At 42.6% G+C, this 24,258-nt stretch overlaps 1 protein-coding gene across 3 annotated transcripts in view; it reads right to left on the reverse strand.

Annotated features, from left to right (window-relative positions):
* LOC115459789 (M-phase inducer phosphatase 1-like) overlaps nucleotides 1-24,258 on the reverse strand; it is a 167,919-nt gene that overhangs the window by 111,188 nt on the left and 32,473 nt on the right. For all 3 annotated transcript variants that reach the window (XM_030189565.1, XM_030189563.1, XM_030189564.1), the window contains 4 exons: nucleotides 15,283-15,321; nucleotides 15,153-15,189; nucleotides 13,900-14,001; nucleotides 6,232-6,348 (listed from right to left, as the gene is read on the reverse strand). In XM_030189565.1, coding sequence (XP_030045425.1) covers nucleotides 6,232-6,348; nucleotides 13,900-14,001; nucleotides 15,153-15,189; nucleotides 15,283-15,321 — 295 coding nt within the window. The remainder of the gene's footprint in view (nucleotides 1-6,231; nucleotides 6,349-13,899; nucleotides 14,002-15,152; nucleotides 15,190-15,282; nucleotides 15,322-24,258) is intronic.

The raw sequence follows: 24,258 nt of genomic DNA on the forward strand, positions 1-24,258 counted from the left end.
GGATCATGGTTCCGCGGTCTTGCTTGAGTTTCAGCAAAGTCTTCCCCACCAGAGGTATGGGAGGATACGAATACAGCAGGCCTGTTCCCCAATGCAGGAGAAAGGCATCTGACACTAGTCTGTCGTGGGCCTGAAGCCTGGAACAGAACTGAGGGACTTTGTGAAAAGACAAAGCCTATGCTCTAGGCTCCTCCTCGGTCTCAAACTTAAAAATGGGATGGCCACTGCCATCTCTCACAAAACTGGTGAGAGTGCCTCTGGTAGAGATTTCAGTCTCTTGAGGAAGAAAGGGATCAGATGGAATTCCATACGATTCGTTCTCTGAGAAGTAATGTGGCTCCTCATCTGATTCCCTCCAGCAGTCCCAGACTCCACCATACTCAGGAACAAGTTAACGACTCTATGCCGATCTTGCTCTGGTGGAACGATGTCCACGCTCTGAGGAACGGCCCTACTCTCAGACTCCAAGACAATACTGCCTGCCTGAACATCGACTTCAACACTCAACAAGGCACTGGCATCAAAGATCTGGGCACAGGCATCAATGGAGCCTCGGATAGGACCTGGGGATGGTCCAGCAATGGTGGTGACCGGGCTGCTCGGCACCACTAAGGAGGGGAAATGCTCCTCTTGGCACTTCTTGGGTGTCAGATGCACTGATGTCCCAGCACTGTGTGTCAAGGAAGAACCTGGTTGCAGGACCTGAGGACTGAACCCGTCCTGTCACTGCCAGGAAGATCGATGCTTATTATATTTTCAGGCTTCTGATGCAGAGCCTCGATCCCCTGGTGCCAATGAGGACACTGCCTAATCCGTAAGGGTCCTCGGTGTCTGCGTCGGGTCTGATGGTAACCGGTCCTACAGTCTGCTACCAGCGCCCGGTGTCGAAGCAGGTGGAGACCCACTTGATGCTGGTGCACTCCCAATAGATGCCAAAGTTGGAGCAGCCATGGAGGTTGATGCCACTGGCACCAAAGAGCCAAAGCCTTTAAAGAGCCAAAGCGTTGTTCCATTTGAGCAAGTCACACCCACCAAATCCTCACCTACATGTACAAACAGACCACAAACAGAGGGGACAATATCTCAAATCCAAAAAAGAAATAACTACGTGAGGGAGAGAATACAAAATGTGTTCTCTCAGCTCCATGGAAATACAAACACTAGACGGCCCACGCTTATGCACCGGGCAGGAAGGCACCAGTGGACACACGGTGAGACGCTGCTAAAACTTTATACTCTACTAGATAATTAGCGTCCGCACCGGGCTCCGTCAGATTACGTCACCCAGATGTAAGAATATGAAGACCTGCTTGTCCTCAGAAATGTTGTATTATACCAATACTTGAGAAAATGATTGAGTGCCTTTTTGGATGATTTTTGTCTTCATATTTACATGTCTTTAAGACTTCTATCGACTTATAGTTTATTTATTTATTACATTTGTACCCCACTCTTTCCCACATACAGCAGGTCCAGTGCGGCTCACATAGTAAAAGAGCATCTTACGTGGTAAAGAATACAGGAAAAACAAGGAAATGTAGGAACAGTATTATAAATTGTGATGATCATAACTACTTACATTACGAAAGGCATTACAAAGGACATGTGAAAAGAACGTAAGGAACTAGAATAGGGAAGGTAGACAAGAATATGACAGGTGAAAGGGAAGGAGAATGGGAGGGAAATGGTAAAGGATGGAGGGAAGAAGATGAGGGATTGAGTATAACACATTGGGGTCACAGTAAGCGTCAACGTCTTAGCAGGAGTATCGTAGGTGATCTGGTGGAATTAAGCTGGTCCATTAGGGTAAACTTGCTTGAAAAAATGGGACTTAACATTTTCCTGAAAGGAAAATAGTTATTAATAGCTCAGATGGGTCTTGGGAGAGCATTCCAAAGTGGACTACCCAGAAAGGAGAAACTGGATGCATAGTATGTTTTGTACTTGACACCTTTGCAATTTGGGAGGTGTAGATTGAGGTATGTTCACGATGACATTGTTCTATTTCTAATTGGGAGGTCAATCAAGTTGTTCATATAACTGGGGGATTCTCCTTATATGATCTTATGGATAATTGTATGGACCTTGAAGTATATTCTGTCTTTGATGGGGAGCCAGTGAAGCCTCTCTCGAAGGGGTGAGGCGCTTTCAAATCTTGACTTTCCAAATATAAGTCTGGCTGCCGTGTTCTGGGCAGTCTGGAGACTTTTCATGACTTGGGATTTACATCCAAGGAAAACACTGTTGCAATAATCAACCTGAGTGATGACTGTGGATTGAACCAGGTTCTGGAAAGTGTTCAATGGAAGATAGGATTTCACTTGCTTCAGGATCCACATCATATTAAACATTTTCTTTGTGATCAGCTTAGCGTGGTTATCGAAGGATAGATGACTATCTATTGTAACTCCAAGGATCTTTAAACTACTGGAGATGGGGATGATTACATCTGGGGTACTGAGACGAGAGGACTAGGCATTGAGTTTTTTTCTTTATTTAATTTCATCTTAAAGGCATTGGCCCATGAGATCAAGGTGGACGTATCAGTAGTGATTTTATCAGATTTCGGATAAATTTGATTTAAAGGGAATAAAAATGGTGACGTCATCAGCATATATAAGGGGATTAAGGCCATGTTTGGCTAATAATCTGGCCAAGGGGATCATCATGATATTGAAGAGTATTGGGGAGAGAGGAGATCCCTGTGGTACTCCGCATTCAGACGACCATGGGGATGATATATTTGTGGTTCCTTTAACTTGATAAGACCTGGTTGTGATGAAGTCTCTTAACCAATTGATAACATTACCTCCAATTCCAAGTTTGTTCAAAAGTTTAGCAACAATGTTATGATCTACCATGTCAAAAGTGCTTGACAAATCAAATTGCAAAAGGACGATTTTGTTTCCAGTTGCGATTTCCTGTTTCAATTTAGTTATTAGAGTAAGGAGGATCGTTTCTGTGCTGTGGGCAGATCGGAAGCCTGATTGTGACTCGTGAAGGATAAAAAATTTCTGAATATATTCATTTAGTTGTGAGGTCACTCTATTCTCCATTAGTTTAGTGATTAGAGGAATGGAGGCAATTGGACGGTAGTTGGTAACGTCGTTTGAAGATTTCTTTGGATTTCTTGGTATAGGTGTTAATAAAATATTACCATGATAGTTGATTATCAGCCTTATTTTCAAAAGAGAAAGATGCCAATATTTCGACCCAAATCGGGAGATGGGCGTCTTTCTCCCATGGGCGCCCAAATCGGTATAACTGAAAGCCAATTTTGGGCACCGGGCATGTCAGAGGCGTGGTGAAGGCGGGACTGGGGCGTGTTTATCGGCCGAGCAGAGATGGGCGCGCTCAGCCGATAATGGAAAAAAGAAAAGCGTTTTTAGCGAAAAGTTGGGTCACTTTTTCTAGACCCTTTTTTCTCACGAACAAGCCCCCCAAAAGTGCCCCAACTGCCCAGATGACCACCGGAGGGAATCGGGGATGACCTCCCCTGACTCCCCCAGTGGTCACTAACCCCCTTCCCACCAAAAAAAAAAAAAAAAAAAGAAGTCAAAACTTTTTTTTTTTCCAGCCTGAATGCCAGCCTCAAATGTCATACCCAGCTCCATCACAGCAGTATGCAGGTCCCTGGAGCAGTTGTTAGTGGGTGCAGTGGACTTCACCCAGGTGGACCCAGGCCCATCCCCCCCTACCTGTTACACTTGTGGTGGTAAATGGGAGCCCTCCAAACCGCCCCCAAAACCCACTGTACCCACATCTAGGTGCCCCCCTTCAGCTATAAGGGCTATGGTAATGGTGTAGAGTTGTGGGTAGTGGGTTTTGGGGGGAATTGAGGGGCTCAGCACCCAAAGGAAGGGAGCTATGGACTTGGGAGGTATTGTACTTTTTATTTTAAATTGTTACAAGTGCCCCCTAGGGTGCCCGGTTGGTGTCCTGGCATGTGAGGGGGACCAGTGCACTATGAATCCTGGCCCCTCCCACGACCCAATGCCTTGGATTTGTTCATTTTTGAGCTGGGCACCTTCGGTTTCCATTATCGCTGAAAAACAAAACAGCCCACCTCAAATCCGCACACATCTGATGCATTTGCCCGGCACAAACCGTATTATCAAAAAAAAAGATGGGAGCCCATTTTTTTCAAAAATACGGTCTGTCCCGCCCCTTCACGTACCCGTTCTCGGACATAGACGCCCATGGAGATGGGCGTTCGCGTTCGATTATGCCCCTCTATTTGGCCTTCATTTCCTCTGTGGTTTTTGATTTCATATAGGAGGAGCACTTTTACGTTAAAAATTTACCCCTGGGATATTTATACTGCTCAAGGAGAACATCCGAAGCGCTCATCATTAAGATAAGTAACATAATAGATAATAGTGAATATCAAAAAAAGACAGGTACAGCACTCATGGTGCAATAAACATCATCATGACACCACAATATCCCAGTGGGGAACTGTGGGGTAGAGAATGACACGGAAACAGAGCCCGCGTGGATCGGGACAAAGTTTGTCCCAATGTCATGTTCTACTTTGAACAGGACCGTTATTTATGTTTGAGTGATGCAGATATTTTGATTTTTTGGAGAAACAAGCAAACATGCTGGCCACAACTACCAAAATTTGCATGGGGGATCCCGTACATTCCTACTACCAGCACATCTTCTAAGAAGACAAGTTGCTCATTTTTATTATTGTTTTCTATTTGTGATTTATAAACAGTTGCACAACATATTCCTTTTTATACTTTAATAAAAGGATTTAAATATAAAATCATAAGTGTTCGAGGCTTCTGCAGATGAGGACAGAACCTGCAGGGATGGAGACAACCCGCGGGGACAGGGTGTGGATGGGGACAAACTTTGTCCCCGTTTCAGTCTCTATTGTGAGAAAGTACTGAGCACCAACGTTATTTCAAAATTGAGAATTTAAATTTTGTTTGGTATATGTAATTAAATTTAGCAAAAAATTTATAAAGTTATACAACAGTCAAAATATATTTAGCTCATCAAGATTACTTGAATATTTAAGGTTTATTAGCCCATTAGATATCGACTTCCAGAGCCTGTACGTCTAGCCCAGTCTTTGGCCGTTTTCAAGTCCAATCTAAAAGCCCAACTCTTTGACACTTCTTTTGACTACTGACCACTACTTACTTGCCCTGTACCCCACCTCTTTATTTCCCTTACCTCTTAATTGTTCTGTTTACCTGTCTTACTTAGATTGTAAGCTCTTTGAGCAGGGACTGTCTTTTGAATATGGTGTACAGCGATGCGTATGCCTTGTAGCGCTATAGAAGTGATAAGTAGTAGTAGTAGTAGTAGCAGCAGTATTGCATACAAGCTCATGAGATTAGGAAGGACATAACTGTCGTCATGTATACTATACCATGTCAGCACTTCACTCAAAGGCATATCTATAACCTAGATGGTCACATTAATATGCACACGTTTGCAATACTAGCATTTACACATGTGCGCATTTATGCATGTAAATGCTAGTATGGTACCTAAACACTATTCTGCAAATGCCTGCTTAACTTACACAGCAATCACACTATGCAGAAACAAAGTCCTCATCGTTTACAGTGGCTGGTCCACAGCTATGGAATGCACTCAAAGGTCACTTACGTTTATGTAATGTGTTTCAATTTAAGAAGCACCTTAACACAGCTTTTTGTGAAAGAATTCTATTGAGTAATTACTATACTGTCTATCTGATTTAATCTAATGGGTAATAATTGGATTGTTTTGTATTTTGTGTGTCTTGTTATTATGTATGTAACTTTGGAAACCACCTAGGTTTTAAGGTGGTATATAAGTTTTAAAATAAATAAAAATAGCATGTATATGTGAGGGGCAGAGTATGGGCAGGACATAGGTGGAGTTCCCACTTACACAAATATTTTACGCATGTCCCTGCCACACTTAGGTGCAAAAGCACTTTCACCAGCTCTGTCTGGAATGTGTGAATGCCTAAATATTAGGCGTGTTGATAGCTGGTCACTTTATATAACAAAAAATAGGATCCTAGATTATGTTCTAGAAAAGGTTCCTACTGAAAGCCCTCCCCCCCAGGCGCCTAATTGGAGATGCTCAGTTACTGAACTGCCCCCATGTTATTAATTTACTACATACCATGTAAGCCAGGGCAGAGTTCTGTTGCTGCATACTGGCCCACACAAGATCATTCTGTTCCGAGATACATTTCTGTTACACTCTGCTACATACCATGCGAGCTGGAGCCGAATTCTGCCGCTGCACCAATGCATCTTTCCCATCTCCAAGATGTCGCATACGGAGACAGAAACGAGAAGTTGGTCTTCTAGGAATCTTGAAGTGAAAGGCCTGGAAGACAGCAAAATGTGGCATTAAATCCAACTGATGCTGCTATGGGCAAATGAACATGGAATTGCCATTACCCAAAAATTGCAGCACAAGATCAACATCTGGCATTTTCAAAAGAAACACTTAAAAACCTGGAATGGTATGAACTTAAGGCTCTCCTAGTCTGCGCAATTTTGATTCCTGGCACAATGCTATAGACATTAACATAAGCATTGCCATACTGGGACAGACTGAAGATCAATCAGGTCCGATATCCTGTTTCCAACACTGGCCAATCCAGGTCACAAACATCTGACAAGATCCCAAAAAGAGTAAAACAGATTATGCTTCTTATCCTAGAAATAAGCAGTGGATCTTCCCAAGTCCATCTTAATAATGGCTTATGGACTTTAGAAAAGTATCCAAAACCTTTTTTAAACCCTGCTAAGCTAACTGCTTTTACCACATTCTCTGGCAACAAATTCCGGAGTTTAATTACATGTTGAGGTTTTCCCCTCACTTCAATTAAGAATTCTGCTATTATCTCAACCATTCAAATTTCAATATTTTGCCTTTGATATATTCACTGGGGGACTGTTCATGCATCCACCACCTTTTGTGAAGTAGCAGTAGAGTATAGAGAAGTTAAATATCTGCTAATTTTCTTTTTAGTTCCACTACATTAGTCAGGAACTTGCAGGTGTGCCCATCAGCCAGCAGGTAGAGACAGAATACAGAAGTGTGCCCTGCCCTATAAAAACAGGTGCGGCTCCAATACTTCAGTATTTTAACAAAACAATGGAAACCTATGAATATCACAAATACTAGAATGTCTTCATTCCAGAAACTCACTAGTACTTTGTAACCAGAGAAAGAGCTTTAACAAGAAAAAGTGCTTAATTTGTGATGACTCAGACAAACCAGCAAAGAACTGCTTGAATCATGGACAGGCTTCTGGACTGATTTGGTGGGGCTAGAGAAAAGAAAATTAGCAAGATCTAATTTCTCCTTCCTAGCATTCCCCAGAAGTTGTGGGATGTAACATGGGCTTCTTGGCATTTAGCATGTGCTAAGCTTTAGTAAAAGGGCCCCTCAGTGAGCAAACCAGAACCAAAACACCACATATCCGAGTAATGCCAATTCTGCTCAGTGTTGGCTCCTCCAGTACTCAATTGCATAATGTCCACCAAATTGCCTCCCCCTTTCCTGCCTACTCTCCCAACCTACCTCACCCCCTCCTGCACAGCCATTCTACCTGCTCCCTTTATTTATACTTCTATGCCTCATATAGATCCCATAGTTTTCCATACCAAGTTATCCCATGCGGATACTTTTTCCATCTTTTTCTTCAAATTTGTGTAGTATGTCCATTGATGGCAGCTGAACCCTCTTCTAGAATTTTGTCAGATTGCCCCTAGCTTCAAGGGATAGTAAAGCCCACTCCCCAAACCTGTCTTTTCCCTACTGCAACCCCACCCCCTCCAAACACGTACATCCATATGTCCAACCACTGATCTGTTGGGCTGTTAAGCGCACCTTCCAAAAATAGAGCCTTTGGGCATATCCTCATATGAATTTCCACATGTACCACATCCTCTCCAGCATTTCCCTTCCCCCAATACCACTTTTCTATCTGGACCTGTGTTGCACATGTCCTATGAAGAGAGTCTTATACTCCATTTCCTGTAGTTGAGCTGAGGTATGTATCCTATCCCATGTCTCCATTGACGGTTCCTTCCCCAAAATTCCCATCCTTTCATGAATGCTGTTTTGCTTCCTTCCAGCTCCAGGAGTCAGAATACCGTATTTCTAACGAAAAAACTATTAGAAACAGCGAGTTTTCTGAAGTCGGGGGGGGGGGGGGGGGGTCTATTAATGGAACCACAAAAAAATGGGCTCCAACTCAACAATTCTCTGTACATTCATACATCGGTGGAGTAAAAGACCTCAGATCTGTAATGCAGTCAAACCTCTTGTTTGTTATGAGGAAAAAGCTGTCTCATCAGATTCAAATTTCAAATCATTGGCCAAAACCTCCACCATAGTTTATGTATACATCTTCATCCTATGATCAAAATTCACTGTATATTGAACCTTCATATTATAATCAAAATTCTTCACAGATTTTATCACACACATCCTTTACAGACTAAGGTAAAGGGAAGCTTCAGATGGTTTTTAAGAGGACATGTTTGCTGACTAATTTCTCAACTGCAACAGGCACCTCACTGTAATAGATTGGAGGGATCCTAATCAGTTCATACAGGACATTAGATAGGCGAAACCTGCTTCTAGATGGGCTCCAGGATCTGACTAATTCTGTACAATTTCTTGCTGAATCCACTGAAGACCAGGTCTACTGATGTAAGAGCAACAAACAGAAGTCTGAAGCACCAATGCCACATCATCAAATCTCTATTTAAAGGCCACTTTCACCCTCATTATTAAATTTTGGGTTTTTGCCAGGTTCTTCGGGCCTGGATTGGCCGCTGTCGGAGACAGAGTGCTGGGCTTGATGGACCTTTGGTCTTTTCCCAGCGTGGCGATGCTTATGTACTTATGTACCTTGTGGTCATGGAGGTCCTCACATGCAATGTCCTCTTCCACAGAAATCATGGTCTCTGTAACTGCTATCAAAGTGTCCACTTTTGGCTGAAAAAAAAAACTTATCCAGAATTAAAAAGGTCCCAGGATCTGCAGGAGTGGCTTCATTGGGAGGGGAGGGGGGGGGAGAATTACTGACCGTGTTCTGAGTCTGCTGTAAGTTCTCTGTCTGTTCTAATTTGCCTTATAGCTCCCAGGACCCACAGTATGTTGTGATGGTGCAGCACTTCCCTACCTGGGTAAGCTGGACTGACATGCTTCTCTGTGCTCCCAAAGGGCTTATTCCTCCAGCAGCAGCAGCACTAGTGGGACTGGGTGTGTCATGGCCATGCTGGCTGAGGGAATTGAGTGCTGTTCAAGTTGTGGGCAATGTCATGCCATGTCTGGCCAGTGTACTTCTGATGGTTCTCTGCATCATTGGCAGCACTCCCTGATCTCAGGGACTCTTTTGGCAGGCACTGTTTCTTTGACCTCTGGCTGTGACTTGGCTGTGAGGATTTGTTGATGGGTGCAACCTGTGATGGAGGGCAGAGTCTAAAAACATGGTAATGATGATGCAGTGTGATGCCTGAGCTCCCTCGGAATGCTTGTTCCAGAGATGGCTGAGCCCCTTTGAGAGAATCCCCTTTTTCCCTGGATTGTTCTTCATTTTCCATTTGGCTTATTTGCTCTAGGCAGACCCCCCTCAGGCACCACCTTCTCTTGAGATGTTGACTTCTAAATGTTCCAGGCTGGAACACACAGATTCCTGGAATTTTTGAGTCCTTGTGTTCATTGGATCCCTCTGAGCAGGCATATATCCTTGATTCAAGGTCCTCGTCCTAGAGGTTCCCTTAGAGGAAGGTAAATTACCGCCGTGGGGGTGGTGTTGGACTACATCTCTCTCCCTCCTCCAGATTTCAACCCCTTCTTCCACCTCAATCTCACTGTTTTTCCTCCTTTGAAGTCCACTCTATCCGCCTTTTCTCTCCTCTGCCTCTTCGAATAGCGGTCATTTATCGTCCCCCTGATAAGTCCCTTTCATCCTCTCAGTGACTTTGACGCCTGGCTTGCCTTCTTCCATGATCCTTCCTCCCCCTCTCTCATCCTTGGTGACTTTAATATTCCTGTTAATGATCCTTCCAACTCTTATATTTCCAAGTTACTCGCTTTAACATCCTCCACCTCCCCCACTCATCAAAATGGTCACTGTCTTGATCTCATCTTCTCCTCCAACTGTTCACCTTCTAGTTTCCTTGCCTCTGATCACCATCTTATAACTTTCACACTTAAATCTCCTCCCTCCCAGTCCCGTCCTACCTTATCTAATTTATCTAGGAATCTTCACGATATTGACCCTTCATCTCTATCCTCCCATGCTTCAAACCTCCTCTCTACTGTGGCACCATCCACGTCTGTCAACGAGGCTGTTTCTTCTTACAACAATATTCTATCCTCTGCCTTAGACACTCTTGCACCTTTGATGACCCGCCCTTAAGGCGTACAAAACCCCAACGTTGGCTGACTTCTAATATCCGCTACCTACGTTCCTGTACCCGCGCCGCCGAACGCCTCTGGCGGAAATCTCGGGCCCTTGCTGATTTCTTACACTTTAAGTTCATGCTGACCTCCTTCCAATCTGCTCTTTTACGTGCCAAACAGGATTATTATATCCAACTGACCAACTCTCTTGGCTCTAATCCTCGACTTCTCTTCACCACATTGAACTCTCTCCTCAAGGTGCCCCCTCCAACTCCCCCCTTCATTATCTCCTCAGACCCTTGCTGAATTCTTTCACAACAAGGTTGAAAAGATAAACCTTGCTTTCTCTACCTCACCACCTCTCCCTCCACTAGTCTGTTCCCCTCTCTCTCCTTCCCCTCATTCCCTTTCCTCCTTTCCTGAAGTTACTATTGAGGAAACTACACTTCTCCTTTCTTCCTCAAAATGTACCACCTGTTCCTCTGATCCCATTCCCACCCACCTTCTTAATGCCATCTCTCCTGCTCTTATTCCTTTTATCTGTCACATTCTCAACCTCTCACTTTCCACTGCGACTGTCCCTGCTGCCTTTAAACATGCTGTGGTCACACCTCTCCTTAAGAAGCCTTCACTCGACCCTACTTGTCCCTCTAATTACTGACCCATCTCCCTCCTTCCTTTTCTCTCCAAATTACTTGAGCGTGCTGTTCACTGCCGCTGCCTTGAGTTTCTCTCCTCACATGCTATTCTTGACCCACTACAATCTGGTTTTCGCCCTCTCCACTCAACCGAAACTGCGCTTACTAAAGTCTCCAATGACCTATTACTGGCTAAATCCAGAGGTCAATATTCCATCCTCATTCTTCTTGATCTTTCCGCTGCTTTTGACACTGTCGATCACAGCATACTTCTCGATACCCTGTCCTCACTTGGATTCCAGGGCTCTGTCCTTTCCTGGTTCTCTTCCTACCTCTCCCTCCGCACCTTTAGTGTTCACTCTGGTGGATCCTCTTCTACTTCTATCCCTCTACCTGTCGGTGTACCTCAGGGTTCTGTTCTTGGTCCCCTCCTCTTTTCTATCTACACTTCTTCCCTTGGTTCATTAATCTCATCCCATGGCTTTTCCTACCATCTCTATGCTGATGACTCCCAAATCTACCTTTCTACCCCTGATATCTCACCTTGCATCCAAACCAAAGTTTCAGCATGCTTGTCTGACATTGCTGTCTGGATGTCTCAACGCCACCTGAAATTAAATATGACCAAAACCGAGCTTCCCATTTCCCCCCCCCCAAACCCACCTCCCCGCTCCCCCCGTTTTCTATTTCTGTTGATGGCTCTCTCATTCTCCCTGTCTCCTCAGCTCGAAACCTTGGGGTCATCTTTGACTCTTCTCTCTTCTTCTCTGCTCATATCCAGCAGATTGCAAAGACCTGTCGTTTCTTTCTTTACAACATCCGTAAAATCCGCCCCTTTCTTTCCGAGCACTCTACCAAAACCCTCATCCGCACCCTTGTCACCTCTCGTTTAGACTAATGCAATCTGCTTCTTGCTGGCCTCCCACTTAGTCACCTCTCCCCTCTCCAGTCGGTTCAAAACTCTGCTGCCCGTCTCGTCTTCCGCCAGGGTCGCTTTACTTATACTACCCCTCTCCTCAAGACCCTTCACTGGCTCCCTATCCGTTTTCGCATCCTGTTCAAACTTCTTCTACTAACCTATAAATGTACTCACTCTGCTGCTCCCCCGTATCTCTCCACACTCGTCCTTCCCTACACCCCTTCCCATGCACTCCGCTCCATGGATAAATCCTTCTTATCTGTTCCCTTCTCCACTACTACCAACTCCAGACTTTGCGCTTTCTGTCTCGCTGCACCCTACGCCTGGAATAAACTTCCTGAGCCCCTATGTCTTGCCCCATCCTTGGCCACCTTTAAATCTAGTCTGAAAGCCCACCTCTTTAACATTGCTTTTGACTCATAACCACTCGCCTCCACCTACCCTCCTCTCTTCCTTCCCGTTCACATTAATTGATTTGATTACTTTATTTTTTGTCTATTAGATTGTAAGCTCTTTGAGCAGGGACTGTCTTTCTTCTATGTTTGTGCAGCGCTGCGTACGCCTTGTAGCGCTATAGAAATGCTAAATAGTAGTAGAAGGTAATGATTCCTTCGTGTGTAGACCCTTTTTCATAAGGAAGAGCTGCCTGTGCTGATCTTGAAGTTCCTGGAAGCACTGCACCTTTCTTCTCCTGCAGAAAAATGCTTAAGTGCTGAAGTTACACACAGTCATTATAGGGCAGGGCACACTTCTATGTTTTCTATCCCCGCCTGTGTCCACTGACCTGCAACAGCTTGAACTTCTGGAGCGATCTGGGGGATGCTAAATAGTATTTGTGCTGTGTGCCTATGGAGAGTAGTTAGTTGTGGTAGGCCAGTTGCAGGGGTGGACAGATATTTATGAGCACAAGGGCTATTTGCAGGATGGTGGGAAAGTTGCAGGAGGTGGAAGAGTAGAAAATGAATGAGGCAGTTTGAAAGGATGAGTTCACTAACCACTGTTTCACTGCATATAAAATATTTCTCTGCTACAGAAACTAGAAATCCTTCTTTCATAAAAATGCATTAGCCATTTTTTTTTGGGAGGGGGGCTTATTTTTTCACAAGCCCTCCCCCCATCTATTAGGCCCATTTTCAAACTCAATGTGTCTTTATACTGGTTTTTCCCACATACCAAGTTTCATCCCACTCTGTTCAATTTTCAGAGAGTTATTTTGCTTCCTGAACAGACAGACACCACCTTTTGTACAATTCCCCCCAACTTCCATTAGGCTGAAAAGACGACGGTATATTGTGAGAAAAAGGATTTCAATAATCAGAAATTAAAAAAAAAAAAAAAAGGTGGGGAATTCGCTCTGTTTTCTCTCCGGTACCAAAGTATAAAATGCCCTGGTGCAAGCACCTTTTGGAAGGTGATTGGCCAGAAGTTTTCCAGTATGAACTGCTTGGGGTGGCTCCTCTAGGCTTCCATTGCCCCTGAACCCCCCCCCCCCCCCCCCCCCCCCCTTACCAAAAGATTTTATAAAAGCATTTTTTGCAGGGCCCTAGAAGTCAAGCTATCCAAGTGGCTGCAGCTTGGCCATCAGCATGTGGACTGGACCAACAAATACTCTGACCTCACCAAATGCCCATTCTTCTTCCTACGGGTTTTCTGTTTCTGAAAAGAATCCTGTGAAGAGAAGAGGCCAATCAATCATGGAGAGAGTTGGCTTTCTGTACCTTATCTTCATGACATGGTTTGTGCCACCAAGCTCTGTGGATGAGCTGTAGGGCCAACTAAACATTCTTAAGAGATTCAAGTATAACCCTTCATCAAGTCATCTACCAGAACCTCATTCACAAAGCTCCTTTGAAGATTCATAATGCAACATCTAACTACATTTCATTCTAAAAGGTATTTTACACTGGAGTTTGGTTTGAGCTTCTTGAGAGAAAAGGCTGTAAAACATACATTCTCCTTGTTTTCCTCCATGTCACTTGTCTGAAAGGCATCAAAATCCTGTGAATCTGAACTGGTCCGCTTCAGAGCCGGACTGCAACCAAGAAGCTTTTGCTGTAATAGTAAAAAGGTGAATCTTTGTCAGTTTCACATTAGTACATGTGACAACAGCTTAAACCTACAGAAATATAGAAAGTTGAAGGCAGGATTATTCTAGCTTAGAGCCTTCTTGGGCTAACCCTAGTCCTAAGAAATTAGGAGTATGGATAAGAGCCCATGTCTCTAGAAGCTGGTTAGGGTACTGAAGTAGAACAGAGCCAGCACCTGACATTTGTATATGTTCGTACGCTGAGGAACTTTCAGTGAGAATACTGATCTGACAACTAAACTCAAGCCTGTCCACAATATGGCACAACAGTGTCAGAATGAAAAAAGTGAAATGGGAAATCATGCTATATTAGGCCAGTTTCCAATTTTTCCTCTATGTACATGCAGGACACTTCTCTTATTGTACCATCTCAATATTTTTGGGTCAACCAACCTAAGTAATCAATTCTTACCTCGGTTGTCCAATTAAAAATTCTTAGCTCATAATAGGTACAAGTAAAATACCCCCCCCCCCCCCACACCCGAAAAGTGTGTACTGCAAAATCCAGGAACATGAATGTAGCTTACCACCAGCTCAAATTCTGCATTCATGTTATGTTTTGGGTTTAATGAAAACACAAAAGCAGATCAGAGCTCCTCAACCCATACATAGTCTTTAATCACTGGTCTCACATGGAAATGTAGCAATATATTTCTAATTTTTATAACAAACAGTTCAGTAGCCCAACATTAAGAAACATGAATATCTAAAGTCAATTCTGGAAAATCAAACAGCTCGAAAATACTCTTTATATTCCAGGACCTAACAAATACTGTGTTTGGTAAAAAAATATCAGGCATAAAACCACTCATCTAGATATTCTATTTATACAAGAGAGAGACTTCAAAATATTTTCAAAAATGGAATGCCATGGTAAAAAGCCTACCCTCAGCTTCCTGAGAATGGTATCACAAAGTTTAGTCACCAGTGACACAGAGTCACTCACTATTAAAATCTCTTTTAAGATAGAAGTTTGAATTGAATGTTGAGATGGGCAAAATATTGGTTGAGCTTGGGCTCGGGTTCCAGTAGCCCACCCCATTCCACTGTGCAGCCTGACTTAGGAAAAGTTTACTGGGCTGGCACAGTACTCAGATCAATCAAACCCAGGACTTACCGGCAAAGATTTTATTCTTCTTATTGGCAATTTAGTGCTGAAAAAAGAAGCAACAATTAATCACCAACAGACCTGGGATAAAAACTTTTTCTCTAGAGTGCAGAAGTTTGTACTTCTTGCTAATACTCACCTAATAACTTTCCCAGATTCAAGAACAGCCTTCTCAAAACTGAAAAAGAACACGACAGAGAAAAGCTAAAGTTGGTCAATCATCTCCAAGAAGTGTGCAGCCGCAAGGCAGTACAAGCCGATAAATTGAAAGAGTAATACAAAGCATAGGGTACCAGAGCATGGATTACCAGTTACAGGAAAAGCAACCAGAATGGGATTAATGCAGACCATTAGCATATGAACTTCCCTGTTACTACCCTGTTTTTACTTCATTTAGCTGACAATTTCTGCTTGTACGTATTTTCTCATAAAGTTGTTTGCACAATTGCTAACCCTCAGGAGCTACAGCATTACATCTCCCACTGTGGTTTATTTTTTTTCTTCATACCACTTATGATATGGTACCTAGATTTCCTCTAGGAAGTAGGAGCTGTCTCTTCCATTTGCTTCCCTCTTCTTCTGAAGGGGTCCGAAGGAAGGATACAAGGACCCAGATTCTTCTGGGCACTGGACCTGAGGGGCCACATCGACCAGTTGTAAAGATGCCCCCCCCCACACACACACACAAACACACACAACAGGAGGGGGTGATAATCTTCCCAAACTGGCATCCCAGGACCCCAAACTTCTGGTCAGCATCACTAATTTATTAAGCTGGAATATTCACCTGAGATGGCACGACCAAACTGATAACAGCGCACAATAAACGACTGGACAATCAACGAATAAAATACGAATGAATAATTATATCAATACTTTTAAGCGACTACTAAGACTCAATTTCCTAGAAATGAAGAAAAATTAGATCATCAAGCTTACTAAATATAACATACTTTGACCTGAGTAAATGGCTACTTAATGGTGGCACTGCAAAACAAAAAACGTATCAGTGTTGTAGAGCACAATTTTCTCTTTCAGATGATACTGTTCACAAGCTGATTCAGGCAGACTCTTTTTTTAATAATTGGCTTTGAACTTTGGTATATTTTTTCCATTTGCGCTGACAGTGCCAACTTTGAAGAGATCCTGCAGGGCGGTTATAGATGCTGGTTAGTTGCAAATCTGGCAGTATTATGTCCAGCACAAGCATAATGCTTGTTCAAAATTTCAAGTCCGTATCTTTGTTTGCATGGAAGTTGTTGCGGTCTGAATATTAGTCCAAATATGTTCCGATGAGCCGCAACTAATTTTGATGCACACTTTGAGTCAACTTGTTTGACTGGATTTTGCATCCATAATGTTAAAATGTACTTCATCGGAATTAGCATCAAAAACTGTACAGGATTTGAATTTTTTTAGCCATTCTTCTGTGTTTGGATTTTATTAGACCCCAAAAATGGCATTTTGGTAAATGTCACACGCTCATGGACGGACAACCTTTCAGAAAAGGAGGTCTAGATCTGCAACTATTGCAGTTAGAGACCTCAAATTTTGGGAAACTTCGTTTAACACCTGACTCACACAACAGATACAATTTGAACAAAACTGGAGAACATGATGGTGGGAACTTTTTTTAATTTTAGACCACTTGGCATGGAATGACCCCAGATCATTATGTCTGATGGTTTGTTTCTGGGCAGCGGCTCTGAAGTGGCAGCAGCGGGAAGCAGGGTTGCGCTCCTTCCATGTCGCAGCTGTGTGTGGCACTTATTTGATTTTGTTTCCGGTGTGTGGAGCACATGGGAAGTGGACTCATGTTGGGCACTGCTCGCAGCTGCATCACAGGGAGGGAGCACAGCTCAAGAAATAAAGGCAGTGTGCTGTTTATTGTGGGGCCACGTCTTTTGCCCTCATGCTTCCTGCTGCTGCCTCGACACCCGTTAGATTGCTGGGCTTGTATAGCCATCAAAGGACAGGGGAGAGAAAGGGCTGAACAGTAGGGGGATGAGAAAGAGGGAGGAGATGTTGCACTAAAAGGGTAGCGGGAGTGAGACTGAGGGGGAGATACTGGGAATGGTGGAACCAAGTGGGAGAGGCTATGGGGGATTGTTAAGGAGAATGAGCGAGAGGAGGACAGCAAATACAGAGGGTAGAAATGTGATAAGTGAATAGGAAGCAATGGAAGGAGTGAGTTGAGAAATAGGAAAGTTAATAGTACTGCTATCTGTTGGAATGTATTGTATTTTACATGCATTGACTGTCACCTATTATTTCTCTGTGATTACTCTGTGACCTCTGATGTGAATTACTTAGAGAGGTCACACAGCTATGCAACTTCCTGTGGGGGTTAGGCACAGCACATGGAGCTCATGATCTCTCCCAAGCTGAGAGGATCTATGGTGGTGTGAGCATCCATTACCATCTAAGCACATGGAAAGAGCTGATAATACAAATGTATAGTATTATGTATATATAAGCCTGTCTGAATATAATCTAACTACAAACTGTGAGTAAACAGATGTTTTGTTACTTCAACTTTAAAGTGACTCAGCAGTGAATTATTCTGGGGTGAATGAGAGAGAGAGATGAAGAAAAGAAATTAACATTTCTAAAGCTGAAGCTGTGTGTATAAAAATCTGCTAATTATGTACTACAAATAATCCAACAAAAGGGTTATGGGCCCAGGGCTCAGGAATTGAAAAAAAGAGAAATATTACCAGGCAGTAAAAAAGCCACATTTTTCTCTTAAGTTTTAAAAGAAAGATTCAGTCTGTCTCTCTCTCTCCCCCACACACCAAACAGCAGGCAAGGCTAAGAAAATGGCTGAGGGAGGAAATTCACCATTTTTCCACTCTCTCAAGGTGCCTAAATTAACTGAATTTAATTATCAGCAGTGGGAACTAAGATTCATATGTCTCCTTCAAGCAAAGAAATTAAATATATGCTTAGACCAAAACAGAACAGCTGAAAATATGGCTGAATGGGACAATGCAAACTATTATGTGAAGTGCATGTTTTTGGAAGCTCTCTCAGAGAAACAAGCCATATTAGTGGAGGAAAAAGATACACCAAAGGACATCTTATATAAACTGAGAACTATGTATGCAACTACATATGCAAAACAGCAACCAATTTGGTTGGCAGAGTTGAATGAAACCAAATTAAGGGATAAAAGTAAGTGTAATGATCACATTATGCATCTTATGTCTTCATTTCAAAAGTTAGAACTTTCTGGAATTCCCATGTGTGATGCATTGAAAAGAGCATTTCTTTTTACCTCACTATCAAAGAAGTTTGATGTTTTTAGGTCTGTAAATGAAGCCATTGAAGGGCAATCTTTTGAACAGGCAGCATCAAAACTGAGGCAGGAATGCATAATTAATGATTCTGAGGAGATGTGTTCTCAAAGTCAGTCAGAGAGAAATGAAACAAATTTCTTGGCAAAGAACAGAGGAAGGCGGAGCTATGGGAAAACTCCACCCAAGGGCAAGCTGATTTGCTACTCATGTGGAAAGGAGGGACATGTATCTAAATGGTGTAAGGAAACACAAAACACTCCCTCTAGCTCACCTAAGCCAATGGAACTAAAGAATTTTCAAACCAGGAAATGTATGAAGGACAATAATAAACACAAGGGCTTTCTAATGGCAGAAAAATCTTTGACTATGGTAAATAATAATTCAAATGAAAGTACTTGGATTTTGGATTCGGGGAGCACATGCCATTTAACCAATTGTAAAGATTTCTTTCAGGAAATGTGTCCAGAAGAAGGTATTCTTAATACTGCAAACGCAGGGACTGCTAAGATCCAAGCAAAAGGCATTGGATTCTTAAAATGCAAAGTGTCTAATGAAGTTAAAGAAATTCCTGTAAGTGATGTCTTGTATATTCCCCAAGCAGTTTGCAATATGCTTAGTGTATCTACATTAGATAAGAAGGGATTTGCGATTCATTTTGAAAACAGTAAGTGCACAATCTCTAAAAATGATGAAGTGTATGCTGAAGCTTTTATGCATAATGATGTTTATAAACTGAGCATTTCAGGTGAAGCCTCACATCTGGCGCAGGTAAGGAAGAATGATGGTAAATGTAGTCTGGAAATCTGGCATCGCCGCCTGGGACATCGTGATTTTAAGGTGATCCAGGATCTTTACAGTAGGCAACTAGCCACTGGCATTCAAATCAGTGCAGGTACTGGTAAAATGGAGAAATGCATAGACTGTGTTACTCAAAAAGGTGTGAGACCCTCATTTCCTGCATACACAGGAAATAGGAGTAATAAAGTACTGGACTTAATACACAGTGACTTATGTGGACCGTTTAATATCCCATCATTGGGAAATAACAGATTTGTGCTAATATTCTTGGATGATTTCTCTAGATACTGTGTGGCCTATTTGCTGAAAGAAAAAAGTCAAGTCACAGACATGCTGAAGAAATACGTAGCCATGGTGAGCAATAAATTTGAAAGAAAACCAAAGGTTCTTCAGACCGACAATGGTGGTGAGTTCACTTCACAAAGCATGCGCACATTTCTAGAACAAGAAGGCATTCAGCATATCACAACAGTAGCTTATACACCAGAGCAAAATTCTGTTGCAGAGAGAAAATTTAGGTCACTTGTGGAAATGACCAGATGTATGCTGTCAGATAGCAATCTCCCTAAAAGACTATGGGGGGAAGCCATTCTCACAGCAGTGTACCTACAAAACAGAATGCCAACTAAAGGCGCTGAGCGCACACCACATGAGACATGGCATGGTAGGAAGCCAAACCTGTCACACATAAGAACATTTGGAAGTACAGCATATGCTCATGTACCAAAGCAAAGAAGGCATAAGCTGGATTCCACAACAGAAAGGGGCATTTTAGTTGGCTATGCTCCAGGACACAAAGGATATAGAATTTTGAATCTGAAAACTGGCATTGTTGGCATAAGACATGTTACATATTTTGATGAAAACAAAAGGGTTGATAAAGGCTGGATTATCCCAGATGAGCCTTATCATCCAGAATATGAAACTAGAACCATAATAGACATGCCAGTGTATATAAATGCCATACCAAGGCAGATGTCTGAAAGCAACTCATCTGTATCTAACGAGGAACAGGCAGAGGAAGCAGACACAGAAAGGATCATCGCAGGAGACAGTACAGTTGGAGAAGGGGAATCAATTGGAGAAGGACTCTCAGATTTAGAGGATGCGGAAAGGTCAGACCAACCTGTTGTCAGACGCTCATCCAGGGAAAACAAAGGTGTTCCACCCCCAAGACTGTCGTACCTAACAAAGTCAGCAGAAGCTCAAGAGCCCTTAACATGGGATGAGATTGAGAAAATGCCAGCAGAAGAAGCTGCTGAATGGCGTAAAGCTGCACAAGAAGAAATTGATGCATTGGATAAAAATAATACTTGGATTCTTACAAAATTACCTCCTGGCAAGAAAGCTATAGGATGCAAATGGGTATTCAAGTTAAAAAGGAATGCACAAGGAAAAGTGGAAAGGTATAAAGCCAGATTAGTCGCAAAGGGATATCTTCAAAAATATGGAGAAGATTTTGATGAAGTGTTTGCACCTGTAGTGAAACACACGACAATTAGAACACTTCTGAGCATTGCAGTCTCAAAAGGCATGCAAGTCAACCACATTGATGTGAAAACAGCATTTCTTCATGGAGATATAACTGAAGACTTGTACATGGAACAGCCAACAGGTTTCATAAATACAAAACAAAGACAGCTAGTGTGTAAATTAAACAAAGGTCTTTATGGATTAAAGCAAAGTGCAAAATGTTGGAATGAAAAATTGCATGAAATATTGACAAATTTAGGATTTAAGCAAGGTGAAGCAGATAAATGCTTGTACACTAGGTGCACAAATGGACAATATGCATACATTTTAGCTTTTGTTGATGATCTGCTCATTGCAAGCGAAAGTGAGCAAGAGTACAAGGACATTGTAAAATATTTAAACCAGAATGTTGAGATAAAAGAACTTGGTAATGTATCATACTATCTTGGTATAGAAATTGAGAAACAAAATGATGGTTCTTATCTTCTAAGCCAGAAGCAGAAAATAAATGAGCTTATTGAAAGTTTAGGTATGCAAGATGCCCAAGTTGTAAGCACTCCCATGATCACTGATTTTCTGAAGGATAAAACAGTAAGAGAACCTTTACCAGATAACATCCAATATAGATCAGCCATAGGTAAGCTTTTATATCTAACTACCACATACAGGGCTGATATAGCAAATGCAGTAGGAATTTTGAGCAGAAGGGTCAGCTCACCTACCAAATCAGATTGGACTGCAGTTAAAAGGATGGTAAGGTATTTAAAGGGTACCATTGATTGTAAATTAAAGATTTCAGCCAATAGTAATCCAAAACTAATATGTTACTGTGATTCAGATTGGGCAGGGGATCATTCTGATTATAAATCCACAAGTGGATATGTGTTTATGTATGGAAATGTACAAATTTCATGGGCCAGTCATAAACAAAGTATTGTGAGTCTGTCTTCTACAGAAGCTGAATATGTGGCCGTATCGGAAGCGTGCAGAGAACTGATGTGGATTGAAAAACTTTTGCTGGATTTTGGAATAGCTGAAAAGAGACCAATCCAGATAATGGAAGATAATCAGAGCTGCATCCGACTGTCACAGAATGACAAGGTTCAGTCACGCACCAAGCACATCGCAACGAAATACCACAATGTTCGAGAGTTGGCGAAAGAAGGGGTCATCAGTCTACAATATTGTCACACCAGTGAGATGACAGCTGACATCATGACCAAACCGTTACCCAGAGAACATTTTGTGAATCTGCGTATAAAGCTTGGACTTTGTATGAATAAATAATTGCATGACAGTTATGCATGAGAAGGGGTTTGTTGGAATGTATTGTATTTTACATGCATTGACTGTCACCTATTATTTCTCTGTGATTACTCTGTGACCTCTGATGTGAATTACTTAGAGAGGTCACACAGCTATGCAACTTCCTGTGGGGGTTAGGCACAGCACATGGAGCTCATGATCTCTCCCAAGCTGAGAGGATCTATGGTGGTGTGAGCATCCATTACCATCTAAGCACATGGAAAGAGCTGATAATACAAATGTATAGTATTATGTATATATAAGCCTGTCTGAATATAATCTAACTACAAACTGTGAGTAAACAGATGTTTTGTTACTTCAACTTTAAAGTGACTCAGCAGTGAATTATTCTGGGGTGAATGAGAGAGAGAGATGAAGAAAAGAAATTAACATTTCTAAAGCTGAAGCTGTGTGTATAAAAATCTGCTAATTATGTACTACAAATAATCCAACACTATCAACTTCTGGAGGAGCCATGAAGCAGAGCAGACGCTGAACAGCGCTGCTCCCTGTTTCCTTCCTTAAAAATCTGCAAATTATCTGAAATCTTCTACCAAATACCCATCCCGTGTGGCTGGCTATCTACTGGAGCTCTTACCTTGTGTGTCCATGCTTCTGGGGGAATTTTCCCAGCACTTATGGCTGTGAAAGTCTTGCACAAGAGACAAGACAGGAGTCAAACTGTGGAAACCAAGATAGTGCTGCAAGCACCTCCACCAAGCCCCTCAGTGAGCTCAGAATGGACCGGAAATAATATCTGAAGTGAAAGCAGCTGTAGAGGCGGCTATTGACAAAATTACAACAGTTCTTTGATAAAATTGATAATGTTCATGAGCGCTTACAGAGTGGGCCTGGAACTTGATGAGGTGCAGCAGCAAATTGGTGTGGTGGAGGACCATCTGCATCGGGTGGAGACTAGGCAAGACACTATGGATAAACGGTTTAAGGCCCTGGTGGACAAAAATCGAAGATCTGGAAAACCGGGCTAGATGTAATACCCTGCGCCTGGTGGGCATTCCGGAGAGTGCACAAGAGGGAAATTTGTTGAACTATTTGGAGACATGGTTATCACAGTCTGCAATTAGGTGCACGCTCACCGCCTGGGGACTCATGGGTCTGAAGGTTCCAGACCGTGTGTGGTGATCGTAAGGATTCTGAACTTTGCTCACAAGGTGGAAATATTGCTGGCGATATAGGCTGTTAAAACTTTGCAAGTAGACAATCATAAGATTCTGTGTTTTCAAGACTATTCAGTTGCTGTTGCATCCTGCCATCGTGAATTCAGAATTATATGCACTGCATTATATTATATAAGTGCCAGATCCGCTTTGCACTTCTTTATCTAGGAGGGCTGCACACTCTATGACACTCCTGCAGAGGCACAGGTCTTTTTGGATTCACTCTCTGTGGAAAGCAGCCCGCTCTCTCCATCCACATCAGAATCTGGAGCCTGACTTTATGACTCAGATTAATTAACTTTTTCTATAGCCTCTTATCGGAGGCTTGTAGCATGTGGCCTGGCTATGTGGGCACTATCAAAGGAACTTACTGAGGGACTAATTTTGTTGGCTTGGGACCTGTTCTGTGACCTGGCTAGTGGCAAATTTGCAGTTGTGTTTAGGGCTTGATTGCTGGGTTATATAGTGAAGAGCTAGGTTTGGGAATGGTATGTTTTGGAGGTGATTGTATGTATGAGCTTTGATTGGAGAGGGGGATTGATTCACGGGGGAGTCTTTCTCTGGGTGTGTGTTGAGAAGGGGTTGAGGATTTTGGGAGGGGGGCAATTGGGTGGAAAGGTTGTTTTGGGGGAGGGAAACTCTACTTCAGGTTTGCTTGGGTGGAAGGCTGCGAGTATCATGTGTCTTGCTAGTGACTTAGGTATGATGGGGGGAAACTGGCAGAGGCTGAGCCACTGGGAGACCCTGGGAAATCTGTTCTCCCATTGTGCAGTGGGAACCTCCCTGAGTGTTTGTTCTTGGAATGTGGCAGGTATTAATTCGCCCATTAAGAGGGCAAAAATATCTTACAGGAGCTAAAGAAAAAGCATGTTCATATTGCCTGTCTTCAGAAAACCCACCTAAATGATAAGATACATCAAAATTGAAGCATAGCTGGGTGGAGGAAATACATTATTCGTCTGGTACTACCCATAGTGCAGAGGTGGCACTCGATCAATAAATCAATAGCATATCACATTCATAAGGTGCTGGTGGGATGGGAGGGTAGATATATGTTGGTCC

This window comes from Microcaecilia unicolor, unplaced genomic scaffold (genome assembly GCF_901765095.1).
Source record: "Microcaecilia unicolor unplaced genomic scaffold, aMicUni1.1, whole genome shotgun sequence".
Lineage (NCBI taxonomy): Eukaryota > Metazoa > Chordata > Amphibia > Gymnophiona > Siphonopidae > Microcaecilia > Microcaecilia unicolor.